Source organism: Trichechus manatus, unplaced genomic scaffold (assembly GCF_000243295.1).
Source record: "Trichechus manatus latirostris isolate Lorelei unplaced genomic scaffold, TriManLat1.0 scaffold00137, whole genome shotgun sequence".
Lineage (NCBI taxonomy): Eukaryota > Metazoa > Chordata > Mammalia > Sirenia > Trichechidae > Trichechus > Trichechus manatus.
In genome coordinates, this window is record NW_004444073.1 from 3,362,875 (window position 1) to 3,383,485 (window position 20,611).

Sequence of the window (20,611 nt, forward strand, 5' to 3'; positions counted from 1 at the left end):
TGAGTAGTGTAGCTAATGTTTTGATTTTGTCCCTTTTTTGATGTGTGCATCTATTGCTATAAATTGTCCTCTGAGGACTGCCTTTGTTGTGTCCCAAAAGTTTTGGTATGATGTGCTTTCATTCTCGTTTGATTCTAGGAATTTTTTGACTCCATGTTTGATTTCTTCTGTTACCCAGTGGTTTGTAGGCAGGGTGTTATTCAGTGTCCATGTACTTGATTTTTTTACCTTGCTCTTCCTGTTGTTAATTTCTACTTTGATGGCAATGTGATCAGAGAAGATACTTTGTATTATCTCACTGTTAAGGATTTTGTTGAGGGTTGCTTTGTGGCCTAAGATGTAGTCTATCCTGGAGAACGTTCCATGTGTGTTGGAGAAGAATGTGTCTTTTGCAGCTGTTGTTGTGTGGAGTGTTCTATATATGTCTATGAGGTCAAGTTGGCTGATTTTGACCTTTAGATCTTCTGTATCTTTGTTGAGTCTCTTTCTAGATGTTCTGTCCTTTGCAAGAGTGGTGTGTTGAAGTCTCCTACTAGGACTGTGGAACTGTCAGTTTCTCTTTTCCGTGCTGTTAGAGTTTGTTTTATGTATTTTGGAGCCCTGTCATTGGGTGTGCAGATATTTATTATGGTTATGTTTTCATGATGGATCATCCCTTTAATTATTATATAATGCCCTTCTTTGTCTTTTACGGTTGATTTTGTTTGAAAGTCTATTTTACCTGAGATTAATGTTGCTACTCCTGCTCTTTTTTGGTAGCTGTTTGCACGATATAGTTTTTCCATCCTTTGATTTTTAAAAAATTTACATCATTGTTTCTAAGGTATTTCTCTTGTAGACAGCACATTGATGGATCCTGTTTTTTAATCCATTCTGTCACTGTCTGTCTCTTTTTGGGTGCATTTATGCCATTAACGTTCAGTGCAATTATTGATAGGTATGAGTTTATTACCGTCATTTTGTAGTGCTTTTATTTTTGTGGTGCCGATGCTTTCTGTGCTCCTCTTACTCTCCTGTGCTGAATTCCTTTTATTTGTGGATTTTTTTCCATTTCTATTGTTTTTGTAGATTTTGTGTTTTCTGAGACTTTATGTTTTTCTTCTTTATTTTGATGAGTAAGTTTGTTAACTTTCTTTGTGGTTATGCTGAAATTTACCCTTATCTTCCTAAGTTTGAACTAGTCTTTTATTACTTGGTATTGCCTTGCTTTCCTCTCCATTATAAATTTCTATACCTACACTGTTTATTCCCTCTTTTATTGTTCTGATGTTGTTGTTATTTACAGATTAACCTCTCTGGTTCACTGTTGTAAATCTTTTAGTTGTGATTAATCCTTGAGAGTTCATTTCCTAGGTTAGTATCTGGCTGGTGTGGTCTTGTGTCCTAGATTCAGGCTGTTGTCTAATGTTGTTTGTTCTCAAACCAAAGGACTCCCTTTATAATTCTTGTACGTTTGGTTTGGTTTTTACATATTCCATTAATTTCTGTTTATCTGGAAATGTCCTAATTTCATCATAATATTTGAACAAGAGTTTTCACAGGATGTATTATTCTTGGTTGGCAATTTTCTCTTTCAAGGTTTTGTATATATCATCCCATTGCCTTCTTGCCTGCATGGTTTCTGCTGAGTAATTAGAGCTTAGTCTTATTATTTCCCCTCTGTGTGTGACTTTTCATTTTTCTTGAGCTGCTCTCAGGATTCTTTCTTTGTCTTTGGTTTTAGCAAGTGTGATTATGATATGCCTTGCGGATTTTCTTTTCAGGTCTATCCTATATGGGGTTCATTGAGCTTCTTGGAGGGTCAGCTTTTCATCTTTCACGATATTAGGGAAGTTTTGTGCCAGCAATTCTTCAATGACTCTCTCTGCATTTTCTGTTTCCTCCCCGTGTTCTGGAACTCTTATCACTCACAAATTTTTGCCTTTGATTGTATCCCACATCATTCTCAGGGTTTCTTCGTTTTTCTTCGTTCTTTTTTTTTCCTCAAATAGAGTTGTATCCAAGTGTTTGTCTTCAATTTCACTGATTCTACCGTCTATTGTTTCAAACCTGCTCCTCAGTCCTTCTATGACACTGTCCATTTCTGAAATCTTGTTGTTTATCTTTTGGATTTCTAATTCCTATTTTTGTATGATTTCTTGTTTTGAATTTATTTTAACATTTTGTTTCTATATTATTTTCCTGAATTCTTCCTTTGTTTGTCTTTCTTTTCCATGATTTTGTCTGTTTTTTCCTCATTTTTATCTGTTTTTTCCTTCAACTCTTGGATAGCTCTGAATATTAGAGATGTGAATTCTCCATCAGGTAGTTGCTGTGCCTTTGTTTCTACTGGAAAGTCATCTGGTGTTTTATTTTTGACATCTACTGAAGCCATCCTGTCCTATTTTTAAAAATATGTTTTGATATTGTCTGCTGTCTTTAGGATTTTCAGTAGTTATTTTCTTCATTTATTGATTGTAGATTTGTTTGTTTCATCCTGCTTTTTTGTTTTGTTAGGTTATGTTTGAGCAGGTGGGCTGTGCGTTCTTTGTTTGCTCATCTGTGGGCATGATACTTCTCACCACCTTGTCCCATGGGCAATGCCAGTTGCTCAGCTATGGTGCAGCAGGGCAGGTCCAGCTGAAGTGTAGGGGCTGGAATGGGTTGTTTGTGGCACGTACCACGGCTGACAGGGTGGGGCCAGGTGTCAGTGCAGGGCAGGTCCCAGTAGGCCATGCCTGTGCTGCTCAGGAGTGTGATGATCAGTGCACAGTGCAGATAGGCAAGAGGGAGGGGGAGGTTGTGATGTTTGGAACTAAGTGGGTATGGGAAAGAAGAGAAAGAGGAGAGAGAAATAGGAGACAAAAAAAAGTTCTGAGGGAGCCTGCTGTTGGTGTAGTGCAGACCCAGGGAAGCTGTGTGCTGGTGACTTTCTAGCCAGGCAGTGAGGCACAGCCTGTCAAGAAATGGCTGTTATGGCACATGCAGCTAGATAGACACAAGAAAGGAAAGGAGGAAAGAGAGAGAGAGAGATAACAAAATAGATTTAAAAAAAAAAAAGGAGAGAGAAAGGCACACATGGCTAGGTGGTTGGGGGAAAGGAATGGAAGGGAGGTAGAGAGAGGTAAGAAACCGAGGGGGAAGAAAAGAGAAGAAAGAGGACTGAAAAAAAAAAGGAAGCCCACCAGAAGCAGGTCCCCAGGCAAGTGACACTGCACAGCCCCTCCAGAAGAAGCAGAGATGTTACATGGAACCAGGTGTTCAGGAGAAGCATAAGGAAGGGAGGAATAGAAACAGAGAAAGAAAAGAAGACAGAAAAGAAAAATGCCCCAAGGGAGCCGACCGGAAGTGGGTCTCCAGCTGAGTGGTGCTGCACAGCCCATCAAGAAGGAGCAGAGATGGCACATGGTTCCAGTTGTTTAGGAGAAGAATAAGGAAGGAAGGTAGAGGAAGACAAGACATTGAGAAAAGAAAAGAAGAGAGAAAGAAAAAGGAAACAAACAAACAAAAGATGCCCTGAGGGAGCCCACTGGTGTGGTGTTGTGGACTGGAGAGGTGGCTCCGAAGCCATGTGGTACAGCCCATGTAAAGGGGGTAGAAGGCACACAGTGCCAGATATTAAGGGGACTGAAAAAGAAGGTAAGTAGAGAGAGATGAGAAACTGAGAAATGAACAAAAAGAAAATGAAAAAGAGAGAGAGAAAAAAAAAGAAATTCCCCCTGGGACCCCACTGGTGACCAGGGAAGGGGCTCCCAGGCCTTGGGGCACAGCCCATCTAGGAGGCAAGGAGACGGCACACAGAGCCAGGTATTCAGGAGACAGGAAAAGAAGGTAAGTAGGGAGAGACAAGAAACCGAGAAATGAAGAAAAACAAAAGAAAAGAAAAATGGTCCCAGGAATCCCACCTGTATGACGGCACAGACTGGGGAAGTGGTTCCCCAGCCGAGTGGTGCTTCATAGCCTGTCAAGAAGAAGCAAAGATGGCACAGGGAGCCAGGTGTTTGAGAGAAAGGAAGGGAAGGAGGTGAGAGAGTGTTGTGGATTGAATTGTGTCCCACCAAAATATCTGTCAACTTGGCTAGGTCATGATTCCCAGTATTGTATGATGGTCTACCATTTTATCATCTGATGTGCTTTCATTATATGTTGTAAATCCTATCACTGTGATGTTAATGAGATGGATTAGTGGCAGTTATATTGATGAGGTCTACAAGATTAGTGTCTTAAGCCAATCTCTTTCGAGATATAAAAGAGAGAAGCAAGCAGAGAGACATGGGAACCTCATACCACCAAGAAAGCAGTACCAGGAGCAGAGTGTGTCCTTTGGACCTGAGGTTCCTGTTCAGAGAAGCTCCTAGACCAAGGGAAGATTGATGACATGGACCTTCCTCCAGAGCTGACAGAGAAAGCCTTCTCCTGGAGCTGACAACCTGAATTTGGACTTGTAGCCTACTAGACTGTGAGAGAATAAATTTCTCTTTGTTGAAGCCATCCACTTGTGGTATTTCTGTTATAGCAGCACTAGATAACCAAGACAGAGAGGGAAGAAACCAAAAGAAGCCAAAAGAAAGCAACAAAGAAATGGACTGAAGGAGCTGGCTGGTGTGGACAGGGCAAATTCAAGTGGCACAGAGCCAGCGCCTCCCTGGCTGAGTGACCTTAGCCAGCCGGAAGTGGAGGAGGCTAAGTAAGGGGAAGAAGAGTCTGGCATGGGGAAGCATGCATCGCTGGTTACTGGGGGCTCTGTTTCCTGCTGGGAGCTCTGTGAAGCTGCTTTCCCATATTCCCTGTCCACCTGTCTCTGACAGGAGTCCAAGATGGCGAATCCGTGCTGCATTAGCTGATAAGGGACCTCCACTCCATATTTCTCCTTGCTCTCTGTTCTCTATCAGTTTCTTATTCCATTCGGTGCTTGGTTGAGTTCTTTATCTCTTCATTTGATGCTTAGGGTTCCAGGATTGATGTTAGTTTACTTAGTTTTTCGGGTGTTTGCTGTGGAGGGACAGCATGGTGTTTCTGTCTGTAGCACCATGTTGGCTCTGCCCTTTTCCTCCTTTTTTAGTTTGGAAGTTATATACTTCTATACCTCTGTTCTTTTAGCGATCACCCTGAAATTATAACATGCATTCTTGCAGTATGCTTATCTGATGTTAATCCACATTATCCTCGTCCCAGAAAATTTGAGTCCTTAGACCAAATGTACTACATTTAGTTTCCTCTAGATTTATATGCTATTTTTGTGTGTGTTAATATTAATACTGAGTCCCTTCCTTGGAACTGCTTTGGGGCTTCCTGAGCAGTCTGAAAACCATTAAACCAGGTGATCTTGATACTTGGTCCACTTTAACATTCTATGACCCTAGAATTACACTTTTAAAATGTTAACTGGACCAGGTCTGTTGTGGATAATGCATTCTTAAAATGGAATTGCAAGAGAAATGAGGCATGGGTTTTTCAGGGTTTTCCAAAAGGAAGGAGTTAGGCATCTTAACAGTTAGAGCCATCTCTTTTCAATCAAATGCAGTTGAAAAGCTGCAGGCAGCACTGGTAGACCTGCATTGCAGATGAGGCATATTCAAATGATGGTGAAATAGCTGGAGGTGCCAGCAGGTCTGCAGCTCACCTAAGATGATTCTAGAAGCACAGAATCACTTTATCTCTTGCTAAAAATATTTTTATTTTCCTGTTTCCTCAGCAGACCAGATGCTGATGGAAGAGACAAGGTCATTTCTGCATATGTGAATAAAGTTGTTGGATGAAGCTAGGAAGAAAATTTAAACTGTATGTTTGTCTGGTTAAAAAGGATTTTTTTTTTTCCCCTCACAATTAATCATAAATTAAAACCATTAAAAAGCTATTAGCTCTCAAACTTCAATTAAGTTATGCCTCACACAAGCACTGAAAGCAGAAAAGTTTTTACCATTGATATTCAATGTAGTTCAGTAAAGTGGAAATACTTATTTTCCATTGAGTGGCTGACTGTATTAAGCACATCTACTCTTGTTATTCTGAATTTTCACGTCTCTGAAGCGATGTGATGATGTAACCATTCACCTACTTGAGACCTTGGTGCAGGAAGTAAGAATCTTTATGCTACAGAGTACCCTGTTGGTTTTTCTGATTCCACTTGGGCATCAAAAGCTACAAACAGTGACTTCACACACTAAGCTTCTAAATTCCTGCAAGAGCACACACTGTATTTCCCAGTTGGGAAATGATGTGTCTCTCAGAGTTCATAGTCATAGATGGGGAAGTCACATCTTCTGGAGGGCAAGTGGGTCAGCCTTGAGTCATTGTGTCATTGGTCCCCTGGGAAAGAATTCCAGAAGCTCTGACCCTGGGGATATAATTTAAACCATTACAATCTCAGCACTTGTATCTATAAGGAACCCACAAGATCCTCCACTTTAGTCTTATCTGAGCCCATCTTGTGGATGAGACGACTGATGCCCAGAGAGATTAAACGGTTTGGCCAAGGTCATAAACTAGTAATTACCAGTGTTCTCATAATGTTTGAACAATGTTTCTCCAAGCTCAGCAAACACATGGAAATGAGGTTTCCAGAATCCATACCAACATAAAGCACAGTTCATTTTAATGGCAGTTTATTCTGGAGCAACCTATACCATTGTCTTACTGATCTCCAGTCTTCTCAGGGAATGAGAGACACAACATTACAACTACAAAATCATGTTCACAGTACTATTTAATGAGCACAAAGTCCTCTGTTCCACACTCTTCTTAACTTTAAGAGTCTATTGATAGATGAGGTAGGCATGTAATGTCTTTTGCAGATGAGAACATGACAGAGATTGAAAGCATCTGTCAAGAGAACCCAGGCCTTCTGTTTCACGGTCTAGGATAACCGCCAGATTCTGCTTTGTTAATTGGCTTCCATGCAGACAGCTATTTTAACAAAGATTCTGTGGGTCTTCTGTGGCACATTTTGATTTAAAGTGAAATGTTGAAAAGCACTTCTCACCATTCATAGCTTCCAGGGTTGCTCAAGTCTAGCTGATTGGACTGAGAGGGAGGCAGCCTTCAAAACTGTTGTGTAGACATAAAACTAGAATATTCAGGCTCCTCAAATTTAAAGCATAATTCTCAGAGAGATGATAACTGAGGAGTCTGATTCCTTCTTAGAGAGATGCTTTCCCTAAAGTCAGAGTGAATTGAAAAGAGAGTTTATGGCAAAAATGCCACCGTGACCTTAAACATGCCATCTTTGGGTTGCTACCATAATGAGGAATGGAGTGCTACTAAAATACACTGAACATTTTAATGACTCCACTAGCAGTAGGCCAAAAAAGAAAGAAAGAAAAAAAAAAAAAAAGATTTAAGCTTTGAATAATCCTGAGAAGGAGGATTTTGCCAAGGAGATTTTAATGTCAAGAATATACGTGAAGCTAAATATAATGAGCTGAGGCACATCCCAGAGCTGTGGGTGGGGATGTGTACATAGTCAAATTAAATTATTCCATTTCCACTTAAGGAAAAATCTGATGGCAAAAACTGACGGGAAAGCATTAAGTCACATTTCAGTTGGATTATGCTTATAAATACCAACCTCCAGACATGTCAAAATAAGCCCTACCAGTGCTTCCAGGCTGAGGTGTTAGATAGACAAAGGCTGCAGCTACAAAAAAGGGTAAAGAGCTTACAGAAATACCATGCCTGGAAAAGCAACAGAGTTCAGTTCCAACAAAAGAGAAGGTTCTGAGAGATAAAAGGGGAAGTGTTCCTGAGGTGTGAAGAATGGCACCCAGAGAAGCCCAAGAGTGAATTCGGAGGGAGGAGGCTTCAGAGAACCTCAAGGACAGGTCTGGACTCGGAGACTGGAGGTCATGGCTTCATGACTTTTTAGCACTATTTTTATTTTCCCTAGGAGAGAAAGTACCCCTCAATTTTCAGCTTACTTTGGAGGGCCAGCAGTTGTGCTCTTTCCTCAAATCATTTGTTGAAACAATGGGAGTAAGAGGTTGGCTGCTGCCAGCAAGCCCATCTGCAAATCAAGGCCATCACCAGAGGAGGTGCCAATGCCTAGAAATGAATTTCAAGGACAGACATCCAACTACTAAACCTCCAATCCAAAAATGGGGAAAAATTAAAAAAGCTAGACCTAGGTAAGTCTTTTACTTACTTCTTAAATTGTAATCAGAAGACTCACACAGGATCCTGCTTCTTTCTTCTCCAGTGCTTGCCTGCTTCCTTGCCTTCCCCAAGCCAGGACCCTGGGCCAGTGATGTCTCTGTCCATTGGGTTCTGGTGCTAGCCAGGAAAACTAAGGGCTAGGAGTGGTGGGAAGGAGGGGGTGTCTTTCCTGGCTGGCATGGATAGTTGGTGACTTCGTGTAGGCCAATACTTGTTGATGCAGCCAATACATGCTCATTGGGAGTTTGCCTTGTGCATCCCCAAGTGATGACAGGAGTGGAGAGTGCTTGGGTGCCATGCACATGCCCAAGTTGCTGATGGGGAACCAAGAGAGCTGATGGGGTTCAGCCTAGCACTGCCACTGTCCTGGGGTCTAGATGAATTCCGGCTTGGCCAGAACCTGCATCTCATGCCTCTCAAGTCTGTCCCGGCAGGTCATTCTGGAGTCCCGTGATCTTTGCTCCCTAGAGAAAGTTAGAATGAAGCAGGGAGGGAAAATGATTTGACCTGATGGAAAGGGAAGTAAGGAAGTTAAGAGATAATAGTTATCAAGAATGTAGGATCAGACACTATACAAGAAACTTTATATGTAAAACCTTCTCACCCTTTTCTTCCCCATCACTTCCAACCCTCCTTCCCACCGGTCAGCACCAGAACCCAGTGGACAGAACCCTCACTGGCCAAGAAGTAGGAGCTGTTATTAGCCTCATTTTACAATGAGGACACTGCTTCATTTTTAGGGAAGTTAAATAACTTGCCCAAGGTCACGCACAGCTATGAATCAGCAATGGGAGGATATAAACCTCAGCCACTGGCATCAAGTCCAACCCTTAAACCATTCTACTGTTTTATCTCGTGTTGATTTCTTCCTGATTAAGAGAGTTGCTATTGGTGGTGATGTGGTATAGTAGAAAGAGCATCGGCCTTGGCTTGGGCCTGGGTTTGAATTTGTCACACTAAGTAATCTTGGGCATACAATTGAAACTTTCTGACTCTCAAGTGTCTCATGTTTAAAATAGGGATGTTGTAACCTGCCAAGGAGTATTGGAATGAGGAATACACACACAAGAGTCTGAATGCAGTGGCCAACAGTGTGTTGGACCCTGGCAAGAACGCCCCTTACCCACAGGGGAAGCAGATGGAGCTGCTGAAGGCACAGTAGATGAGAGGGTTGATGGCGCTGTTCAAAGCAGGCAGGTTCTGAATGATCACAGAAGCATAGAAGCACTCCTTGGTGTTTGGAAGAACGCTGAAGTTGTCCAAAATATCAAAGAGGAAGTATGGGCTCCAACAGCAGATAAAGGCTGCGGGAGAAGAGAGCTGTTAGCGTCATCACAGACTTCAGCTAAGGGTTTCCTCAGTCGGTCCTGACTGGGGTTTCATCTTGGAAATTCTTTGGCACCAGGGATCTTTCAGAATTATTGAGGTGGGTATAGTGTTTAGAATGGGGTATATGTTAACACTGATGCCATGCACACACACACACACACACGCACACACCCACACCCACACACACACACATCCTTGCTGATGTATTTCTAAAACTGAGCAAACTTCCTGGGGCTTCTCTATCTGTCAGGTGGAGTGAGGTTCCTACTGTTGTGGAGTCTATTGAAAGCCTGGGAAAGCTGAGTATGGCCTTAGCCTCTTGTCCAACATGGTGCTGAAGAGAGCAAACAAAATCCATTGGAGACTCTCTGGGAAAATACAGAACAGGAATCTTTTGACAGCAATGACTCCTGGTTGTAGGGTACGGCAGGGGAAAGAGATGTTTTCAAAATACAGCCAGGCTTAATTACAATGTTTTCAATTCTCTTTTCCATCTCTGAGTGGGTCACTCCAGAAAACATCACCTACCAACACACCCCTCTCCAAATTAATTGAAGTGTGTAAGAGCCTAATTCTTTTTGATTCTAAATTCTTAGAGGAAATAAGTGGGAATTGGGGATCCATAGCTAAACAAAACACTCTTGGGGGTGACTGGACACACACATATACTCCCTTATTCTCTTGCTATGTCCTCTCCATCCTGTTTATCATCCCATCTCCCCTACCAGGATTTTTTCTCAGAGAGGGAGAAATCTGGCTTCCTTGGCCATCTGCCTACAGGGGCAAACTTGCCTCCATAATTGTTTGACTAACATGTGGTTTCTTTCCCCAGACTTGGACAATGCATTAAAGGTGAGCAATTCAGACAACGAAGACTACTGAACTCTGGTCTCTGGGTAGTTAATTCCAGTGTTGGCCTGGAGTAGTGGTTCTGGGGTATTGTACTTGGTTAAATAGTATCCCCCCAAAATTCATGTCCTCCTGGAACCTGATTTGGAAATAGAGTCTGCAGATGTAATCAGGTTAGAGTGAGGTCATACTGGATTAGGTGGGCCCGAACCTAGTGACTGGTGTCCTTATAAGAAGAGGGAAGTTTGGACACAGACATACAGGGAGGGGAGAAGGCCACATAGAGATGGAGTCGTAAATTCAAGTGATGCACCTACAAGTCAAGAAATGCCAAGGATTGTCAGCAACAACCACGAGGGAGGAGAGAGGCGTGGAACAGATTCTCTCTCCCTCAGAGCCTCCAGAAGGAACCAAATCTGCTGATCACCTGATTTCAGACGTCCAGCCTTCAGAACTGTGTGACAAGAAATTTCTGTTGCTTTAAGCCACCTCGTTTGTGGTACTTTGTTATATCAGCCCAAAGAAATTAATGCAGAGATTGTGGGACAAACTGCCTTTTGGGGCATTTTGAAAATGTGTACGTAATGGGGGTTTGGTTGTCACTGGGATGCCACTCCTCCTACAAAGTGGGAGCAGTTCCACCCAGCAAAGATTTATCCCATGTTCCATACATCCTTTGAGCCCAACTGAACATTCATGTAGGGAGAAAAATCCTATTTATTACCCATGTCTAGAAGCCTAACTGTGTTTTATAAACACAAAATATTTTTAATAAATATTGAATTTTTCAGAAATGTCATTCTTCTGAAAATGGAGGAGAGATTACTTTGTTTAATTAGGAACTTTACCAATCTGTTCACCTGCTCAGAAAATCAAATCACCAATAGCAACACTGCTTATATTTTTTAAGTCTCCATGCAAATGCACCTGTATTGGTCTGCGTTTATAGCTGTTACCGTGTCTAGATGTAAGCATCTGAGTACTTCATTATGTCTTCTAGTGGAGCTGGATTTACATATTGAAACCTATGGTATCTTATTATAAATAATTTTCTTTCTAGTCCTCCTTTACTGTTGGAGAAGGGTACTGATTTTTAAAGAATTATGCTAGGTAGGTAAAATGTGTATCCATTTCATTTCAGGATGGTGAAGAGGGCATTACCAAATATTTGTTCTAGAAAGGGCTGTTTTCGTCTGAGAGGGCTGTCAACATGGGCTGACCTTTTGGTGTGTAGTCCTGCTTGCTGACAGAAAGATCCCCCAGGGCCTGGGTATATGGCTCCTCATTACAAAGGGCTGTCTTGGCTCTGGGGCACATGTATAAACGTATGTTCACCGTGCATCTGTGCTTCTGATTGTCTACAATGGCAAGGAAGTCTTTATCCACCTCAGATGCCTCTGATATAGGCTTTTGAGCCTCAGTGGGTTGTATTGCTTTATCCTCAGTTCTCCCTGCAGTGTTGTTTTGTGTCCACATTCCACTGGCTGAGCCATGCTGCATGTGGTCTGTGTGGCATTTTTTTCAGTTGCACTTTAAGAAGGTGAGACTGATTTTTCTGGTGATGTGACATGCAGGTAACATGAGAAATAGGCTTTCTCTTACATTATGCTTTCTTCGTGCTCCCAAGTGCTGTGAGAGGGGCTGGGAGGGGCAGGATTTGAGCCAGATAAAAGAAAACAACCCCAATTATTTTCCTTATTGCTTATTTTCATTGATTTGTTTATTCAAACAATATTAATTGAGCTCCTACTATGTGCGGGCCCTAGGCCTTGGGGACAGTGTAAGGCACACAAAAGTAAAAGTTATCACCCTCATAGATTTATTATTCCAGCAGCGGAGACAGACAATAAGCAAATCAATATATAGCCCATAATATTAGGCAGTGGTAGCAACTATGAAGAAAAATAAGGCATGATAAAAACTGGAGGAGGTCTATTTTTAAAAGGGCAACCAAGGAGACCCTTCCAAGGAGGTGACGTTGTCAGGGAACAGGACTAGGTGAGGGAATAAGCCTTGCCACCCTGAAGACAGAACATTTCTGAGGCAGGGTGCCCCAGCTGAGAACAGCTGACATTTTGAAGAAACACCAAGGCCAGTGAGACTGGATCAGAGTGAGGAAGGAGGAGAGCTATGGGACATGAACCTGAAGATGTGACTAGGGAACAGATCACCCGGGGCCGTGTGAGACATGAAAGGAACTTGAGAATTTATTCCAATGCAATGGGAAGCCACAGACAGTTTTGCAGGGCAGTGGCAGTATTTGATTTATATTTTTAAAAGACTGCTCTGGCTGCTTTGTAGAGATTATGGAATAAGAGAAGCCAGAAGATCAGTTGTAGTTTTCCAGGGAGAAGTTGATGGAAGCTTTGACCAGGGCGGTAGTTGTGTAAGTGGTGAGAAATGGTTGAATTTGGGATCTATTCCGAAGGTAGAGCCTCCAGGCCTTGCTGATAGACGGGATGAGGGATGTGAGAAAAATGGAATAATGACAATGACTCTTATGTTTTTGGCCTGAGCCCTGGGTGAAAGATGGTGTTGTTTACTGAGATGGAGAAAACAAGGGGAAGAGTTGGTTTTTCAGAAGTAGCAGGCATGCCAAGACTTCGATTGTGGACATGCTCAATGTGATAGGATTATTAGAAATGCAAGGAGAGATGTCAAGTAGAAATCTTAGATATCATTTCTAAGCAAAGACAGTGTTTGAATAAGGAGAGATGGATCAAATGTTGCTAAGTTGAGTGAGATAAAGATTTAGAATCGATATTTGGCATCTTGGAGGTTGTGGTGACCTTGATAAGGGTGGTTTTCCTGGAGTAATAGGAAGAACAACAGATTAAACTAGGATCCAGAGAGAATGAGAGGGAAAGGTGCAGACAAGGTATATACAACTTTTTTTTGTTTTGTTTTGAGAAGTTGTGCTACAAAAGATAGCAGTGAAGTGGAGAGGTTCATCGAGGGAGATGTTAAAGGATGCTTATACATGTATGAGCCAGAAAAGGGGAAATTTGTGGGAGAGAAAGGAGATAATTGGAGAAGTAAAGTCCTTGCATAGGCAGGAAAGAATGGAATCTGGGGCTCAAGTGAACAGATTGGGCCCAGACAGAAGCAGAGACAGTTTATCCATAGTAACAGGAAAAAAGTCAAAGCATATGGTAGACATGCAGGTAGGTAGGTGGATGTGGAGGTGGGAGAATGAGGAAGTTCTCTTCTGATGACTTGAATTATCTTAGTGAAACAAAAAGCAAGATCATTAGCTGAGAGGGCCTAGGGTAGAGGAAGTTTTGAAGGTTTGAGAAAAATAAAGAATATACACTAATCTGACAATATTAGGTGCTCTAGAAATACTTTTTTTTTTTTTTCCTCTGAAATGAGGTGACTTCATGAGTTTGAAGCAGAGAGAGAAAGGAAGAGGAAAGGGCAGGAGACAGGAGGGTGAAAGAGGAGGTAAGGTGATCATTAGGGAGGGATTTGCAGTGACCGTGAAATGAAATATCCAGAAGAAATGGAATGCCACTACTGCCTTCCCTTTGTTCATCCTGGGCGAGAGTGTGTCTAAAGTAAGCTACTAGGTCAACCGGGTGATATGAATATCAACTTCAGTTAGTTATATCTTAATCAGGTTTTTTTTTTCCCCCAAATTATCTACCCCTTGGTCTTGAAGGCAACTGTATTCATAAAGAGATAGATTAGGAAGCATATGTTGGCCCTTGAAGGAGCCATAGATGGACCAATGAGCTCCACACATTCCTTTGCAGTCAGACAGGCTAGGAGTGCCCGTAGATGAATTCCTTCCTTGTGTGGATTTTCCTCCACCAGGCTCCTGTCTACACAGTTCTGCAACACACAGAGGGACATTGCTCACTGAGAATGATGACGATGCTATACTTGATGGCCTTGATTTTTGCCTTTGAGATGAGCCCTCGGTTGTAGCTGGTGCATAGCTTTCCAACTGTACATACAAAAGGGAAATGGGATGTCATGGTTTCTGTTTCTGTCAATGGAAACATCAAAGGTTAGACCCACAGCTGTCATATGGATGTTGTTTTTTAGCTGCCATCGAGTTGGCCCCCTACTCATGGGCTACCCCACGCACTGCCTGGTCCTGTGCCATCCTCATGATCATTTGCGGCCCAGATCATTGTGATCCACAGGGTTTTCACTGGCTGATTTTTGGAAGTAGACCACCAGGCCTTTTTTCCTAGTCTGTCTAAGTCTGAAGCTCTGCTGAAACCTGCTCAGCATCATAGCAACATACAAGATCCCACTGACAGATGGGTCTCCTTCATGGAAGGCGAGAATTCTACCACTGAACCACCAATTTCCTGCTACCTATTGCCCAAAGTCACTCAAACCAGAGGTATCAAAAAAACTTCCCAGACTGGAGCCAGGTATAGTTTTAATCAGAGTCTCTGAGTGGTGTAAAGAGTTAACGCCCTCAACTACTAACCGAAAGGTTGGAAGTTCAAGTCTGCCCAGGGTGCCTTAGAAGAAAGGCCTGGTGATCTACTTCCAAAAAAATCGACCATTAATAACCCAATGTAGCACAGTTCTACTCTGACACAAATGGGGTCATTGTGAGTCAGAATTGACTTGACCATAACTGGCTAATAGCTTTAATCATGTGTGGACCATCATCTAACAGTGAAACACTTGAGAGGGTACCCTAGAATATGATTTCGGTGAGGTCAGGCACTTTGTTTCCTTCATTCCTGGAGCCTCCAAACATAAGGAGTGATTAGGTAATAAATATTCATTGAATGAATTAATACAAACCTCTGGCTAGTTAAGAACCAATGCCAAAGCAAAGGTTGATTTAGATGGATAGAATTCAGTGCAGTATCTCTTAGTAAAAGAAGTGGACAGGTGGCAAATATGGGGATGAAAATGTTGAATACAGGGTCCCTTGACTCTGTGGAAGAGTTTTGGCTGACAGGGCTTCTTCCAGCCCATGAAGCACCTTTGTGAAAATTAGAAGAAGTGCCCATCCTCTGATTGGACAGGATTCCAGCCCCGTGCACCCCCTCAGCCAGGTGCCTTTGAGTAGGGCACAAGGTACACAGCCCTAGCTAGGGCCAGGTCAGAGCCCACCAGGGCGCCTAAGTCGCACAGGGCCAGGAGGTTGTACACTACAGAGGTCAGCTGCTTTGCTTATTTTTCCTCACTACGTTGTTGAGATTTCACATTTGAAGTTTATTGTAATCCCCACAGAATATGGTCTGAAGTTTGTTATTGTTGCTGTGTACTGTCAAGCCAATTCTGACTCATAGTCGATTCTGATTCTGACTCATAGCAACCGTATAGTAGAACTTCCCTGTAGGGTTTCCTAGGGTGTAATCTTTAAGGGAGCAGATCACCAGGCATTTTCTCCTGCAGAGCCACTGGTGGCTTTGAACTGCAGCACTTTGGTTAGCAGCTGAGCACTTCACCATTGTACCACCAGGGCTCCTGGTCTAAAGTTTACCTTTGTGCTGTTTATCCAATCCAATCCAATCCAATCCAGTCCAATCCAATCACGATTCCAATCCAGTGCGATCCAACAAGCATAGAAAATCCACTAGGCCATAGGAACCAAATAAAATGGCTAACACAGAGTCCTTGTTCTCCAGGAACTTTCAGTTTAGCAGGAAAGATCACACCCTTTCCACAAGGCAGGGTGAGAGAGAAGAGACACAAACTGTCTGGGGAACAGAGAAGAGGGCAATCACCCCACCACGCCTTGTGGGAGGTGCAGTGGGCACCAGTTAAACTTTGAATGAGGGTGAGATCCCAAAAGGCAAGCACTGGGGTGTGGGTGTGGGATTGGGAAAGACTTGTTAAGCAGAGGGAACATTCTCAGCTAAGACAATGAAACAAGCAAACAGAGGACGTGTTTGGTCCGCAGTGAGTCATCTTGCTTGACTGTTGCCTATAACTGAGTGGGCTTGAAGGTGGGGAGAAGTGAGGCCAAACTGGGAAGTCCTTGAATGTCTTTGTGAGGAGTCTGAGCAGAATTCCTGAGGCAGCACTGAGCCCTGGAAGCTTTTGAGGATTTTCGAAGTATGAGAAGGACTAACTGTTATCAGCAATAACAGGAACAAGGGACTTTTTATATGCAAAAAACTGAAATGCCAATTATAATTTACTCATCTTTCTTAAAGTATATGCTGTAAGTCCACTCTTAGGCACTCTTACAGCCTTCAAATTATTCTGTACATTTCATAGAACCACAAAACCTCAGTGCTGCAGGGAAGCAAATGCAGCTGAAATGTTTACAGCTGTGTTTCTCAACTGGGGGTGATTTTGCTCTCCAAGATATTTTCGGCAATGTCTAGAGACATTTTTGGTTTTCACAACTAGGGGTGGGGGTGCTGGGGCGTCTAGTGCATAGAGGCCAGGGATGCTGCTAAACATCCTTCAATGCACAGGATAGCATCCCCCCGCCCAAACACACACTGAGAATTATGCAGTCAAAGTGTCAATAGCATCAAAGTTGAGAAACCTTGATTTCCAGGGTCCTATCTTGGAAAGAGGACTCCCTGGGTGGAGCAAATGATTTGAGCCTGACTACTAACCTAGGGGTTGGCAGTTCAAACCCACCCAGCAGTGTCATAGAAGAAAGCCTTGGCAATCTGCTTCCATAAAGATTACAGCCAAGAAAACCCTCTGGAACACTTCTACTCTGTAATACATGTGGTCCTTATGAGTCGGAGTTGACTCAGTGGCAATGGATTTGATTTGTTTTTAATCTCGGGAAGAGGAGTCGCTAGGTAGAGCAAACAATTAAGGCACTCAGCTGCTAAACAAAAGGTTGGAGGTTCAAGCCCTCCCAGAGACACCTTGTAAGAAAGGCCTGGCAACCTGCTTCCAAAAAATCAACGATTAAAAACCCAATGGAGTACAGTTCTACTTTGACACATGGGGCGGCCATGAGTTGGAATCGACTCCATGGCAACTAGTTGTTACCTTGGGAAGGGCACAGCCTTCAGGATCAGACCTGAACATACCCTCCAGCTCTACTAATTCTAGCTGCATAAGCTTAGGCAAATTGCCTGAAGTTCCCAGCCTCAATTTTTCCATTTAAAAAATGAGGCATGGAACATCAAACTCACAGAGTTATTTTGAGGATTAAAATGAAATATGCAAGGTGCCAAGGCCCATAATAAAAAATGTCAGTTCTCTTATTAGCTGGGATGAATGAGGTTTTAGCACTATTTCAGGAGGAATAAGAGCTGCCTTTATGGACATGAACAGAAGGCATTACTGCATTAGATGTCTATTATACAATGTTGTTACCTGCATAGGGATTATATATATCAATAAACTATCAGGGTGGGATTATACCCATGGGGGGTAACTAAAGAACACAGCACACCAAATTATATTCTTTCAACATGTCCCCACTTGCTGGTCCAGGGTCACAGCTGGCCCCTAAACAGATGGCTCTGAAGACTCAGTTGGTCTTTCAGAAAAGTTCTTGAGGATAACATCTGTGCTCTGAAACCTGTTTAAAATGGAAACTAGCAGTACTTTCCACAGGGCAACTGGGTGACGATATAATCAACTACCTGCTCTCCAATCTCCCAATGAGATCCATGAAAGCGCCTTTAGCCGGATCACTCCAGGAAATGCAAAGCCTCCAGCTCCAAATATGCCTCTTCAAAGAGAGCTGAGCTACAAAATGCCAGTAATTCTCCTTTATTGGGAGATAAAAGGATTATTTCTGCTCAGGCCAGGGCGCTGAGCTCAAGTGAAAAACAATTCAATTCAGCCGTCACTGTGCATTAATAGCTCGGGGAGCCTCGAGGCGGCAGGTCCGTTAGTGTCCAGCCTGGAAGCAGCACGCTGCCTTCTGCAGTTTTAATTCAAAGGTGCATTCATGAGGAGGACCCACACTAGAAATTTAGTTTCTAAATGGTCAACTGCTGCCCCTCACCTTCCTAAATAAAGCTTTCCTGCTCCTTGCAGCACTGTTGGGAATCCATGCTTCCGAAGGGCTGTGCATTTGAGGAGAGTGATTGCTAAATTGGGATTTTAAATGGAGAAGGAATTTATTCTTTGTAGGGGTCTCCTCTGTGGACCGATAATGAGCACAGGCGATTTGTTTGGGAACAAGAAAGTCTAATAGCCATGTTTTAAAATAAATATTCTCAGCCGGTAGTTTTCCATAAAACATTGAGAACATTATGTACATAGGCTGACTAACACCTCCCCTCTCCCTCCCTCCCCCATTAGCTAGGCATGCCTGCATAGGTCTAAACCTTCAGCAGGAAAATATTCTCAGGAGATTTTTAGCCCCAAGCAAATGGGTAGTTACACTAGATAGCAGGAAGTATCACCCAACTCATGAATCAGCCTGGTTTAGCTCAGGTTGAACCAGGAACCCTGACAGAACTAAAATAATTGTAGCAAAGACAGGTTAGCCATCCACCAAACCCATTCCTGGGCCTACAGCTAGATCACATTTTCCAGGATCCCTTTCAGCAGGGCATGGCCATGTAACTAAGTTCTGGTTCAGGGAACATGGGAAGAATCCATGTATACCACTTCCCAGCCTGGCTCAGATCAACCGCCTGCGCAGTCCTCCGCTTTCTCTCTCCCCTCACCCATGCCTGCTGGATGTTGATGCTGAGGGAGACTTTAGCAGCCATCTGTTCAAGATGGCATAACTTCCTTCTGCTTGAGTTGTGAATGACTGCGTGGAACACTGCCCCTTGCCTTTGACCTCTACTGCCGAAATAAACTTCTATTTTGTTAAGGCCCCTGAGATTTAGAGGGTTTATCTGTTATAGCTTCTAGTGTGTCCTTAGCTAACGAAGAAACTGGTAGCTCATATGCAGTGCAGCTGTAAGAAAAACCTAAAACATGTGGCATTGGCTTAGTGGGCAGATAGCCGGTGGCAGGAACCTACTATTGGAAGCTGGGACACCGAAGATCCTTTTGAAAGAAGTATCACATGTGATGGAGCTCAGGGGACAAGGCTGGAAGACAGAAAGCTAATAGTATGTACTGATTTTTACTAGTTGTACTGAGCAAGGGAAAAGAAAGAGATGAGCTCAGACAAGAGTTGGTTGGCTTATGAACAAAAATGAAAGGAGGTAGAGAAAGTCCCCTAATTCAGGGTCTTGTAGAATTGGAAAAGCCAGCTGCTTCTAGTTCCCAACAGGACCAGCTACATACTTTGCGAGGCCAGGGGCAAAATGAAAATACGCTAAAAAATTATGAAGAATTTCAAGATGGTGACATCAGAGCATTAAGTCAAATGTGGGGTTTTTCTAAGTGTGGGACCCTGTACAACCGCACAGGTTGCATGCCAATGAAGCTGGCCCTGGTCCCCAAACATAAGGCATAACACTGAGAAGTTTTAAGTAGCAAAGACACACTAAGACTCATGCCTGAAGCAAAGATCAGGATAAGAATATGACTTCCCACCTACTGTTTCAAATAGCCAAGCTAGATTCCATCAGGTTGAGAGAGAAGCATGGGGTAGTGAAAAAAGGAAACAAATCAGACCTGAGAATTATATTAAGGAAGAATTTTTGGATATGGTCACTGGCACGCGAAGCTGACGGAAAGTCTTTGAGGCAATTATATCACCAAAGAAACCATGAGCTCCCTATCTTTGCTAACACTTTAAATTATTGACTTTAATTTTACCAATCCCATGGGTGGAAAATTGTATATTATTGAGGTTTAAGCGTGTATTTTCCTGATCATTAATGAGGTTGATAATATTTTTATCATTTTGTTGACCGTTTCTGTATCCCATTCTGTGAAATTCATGTTTGTATCTTGCCCATTTTTCTTCTATTTTTTAAAAAATCCTTTCTTTTTTTCCTGAGTTCTTTATGTATTCTGCATACTAATCCTTTTCCAATTCTATGTGTTTCAAATAGCGTTTCCTACTTTGTAGCTCGACTTTCACTTTCTTTATAGTGTTTTAATATTAACCAGGACTTCAAACCAGCTACTTCCAGTTAGAACCCCTGCGGAGAATTCATTTCTAAAAGTTCCCAGGCGATGGCTAAAGCTGCGGTTAGGCATCAATTCTGAGAACCACTAGTAGAGCAGTGGCTCTCAAAATTTATTATACATAAGAATTACCTAGGGATCTTGTTAAACTGCAGATTCTGATTCAGTATACCTGGGGTGAAAATGCAAATTGTCAGCGGGGGCTCAAACAAGAACAAACCTGTTCGAAGCTCTGATATTAAGAGTAAGATTTATTCATCTTTTCTTTTATGACTTTTTTTATCTTGCATCTTGTTTAAAAAATCCTTCCTTACTGCAACGTCGTAAAGATATCACTTTACATTTCCTTTTAGAA

At 42.6% G+C, this 20,611-nt stretch overlaps 1 protein-coding gene across 2 annotated transcripts in view; it reads right to left on the reverse strand.

Annotated features, from left to right (window-relative positions):
- Window positions 1–8,503: 8,503 nt before the first annotated feature.
- Window positions 8,504–20,611, reverse strand: part of NPSR1 (neuropeptide S receptor 1) — a 200,527-nt gene continuing 188,419 nt past the window's right edge. For both annotated transcript variants that reach the window (XM_012558111.1, XM_004385313.1), the window contains 3 exons: window positions 14,171–14,257; window positions 9,254–9,434; window positions 8,504–8,594 (listed from right to left, as the gene is read on the reverse strand). In XM_012558111.1, the coding sequence (XP_012413565.1) occupies window positions 8,504–8,594; window positions 9,254–9,434; window positions 14,171–14,257 (359 nt within the window). The remainder of the gene's footprint in view (window positions 8,595–9,253; window positions 9,435–14,170; window positions 14,258–20,611) is intronic.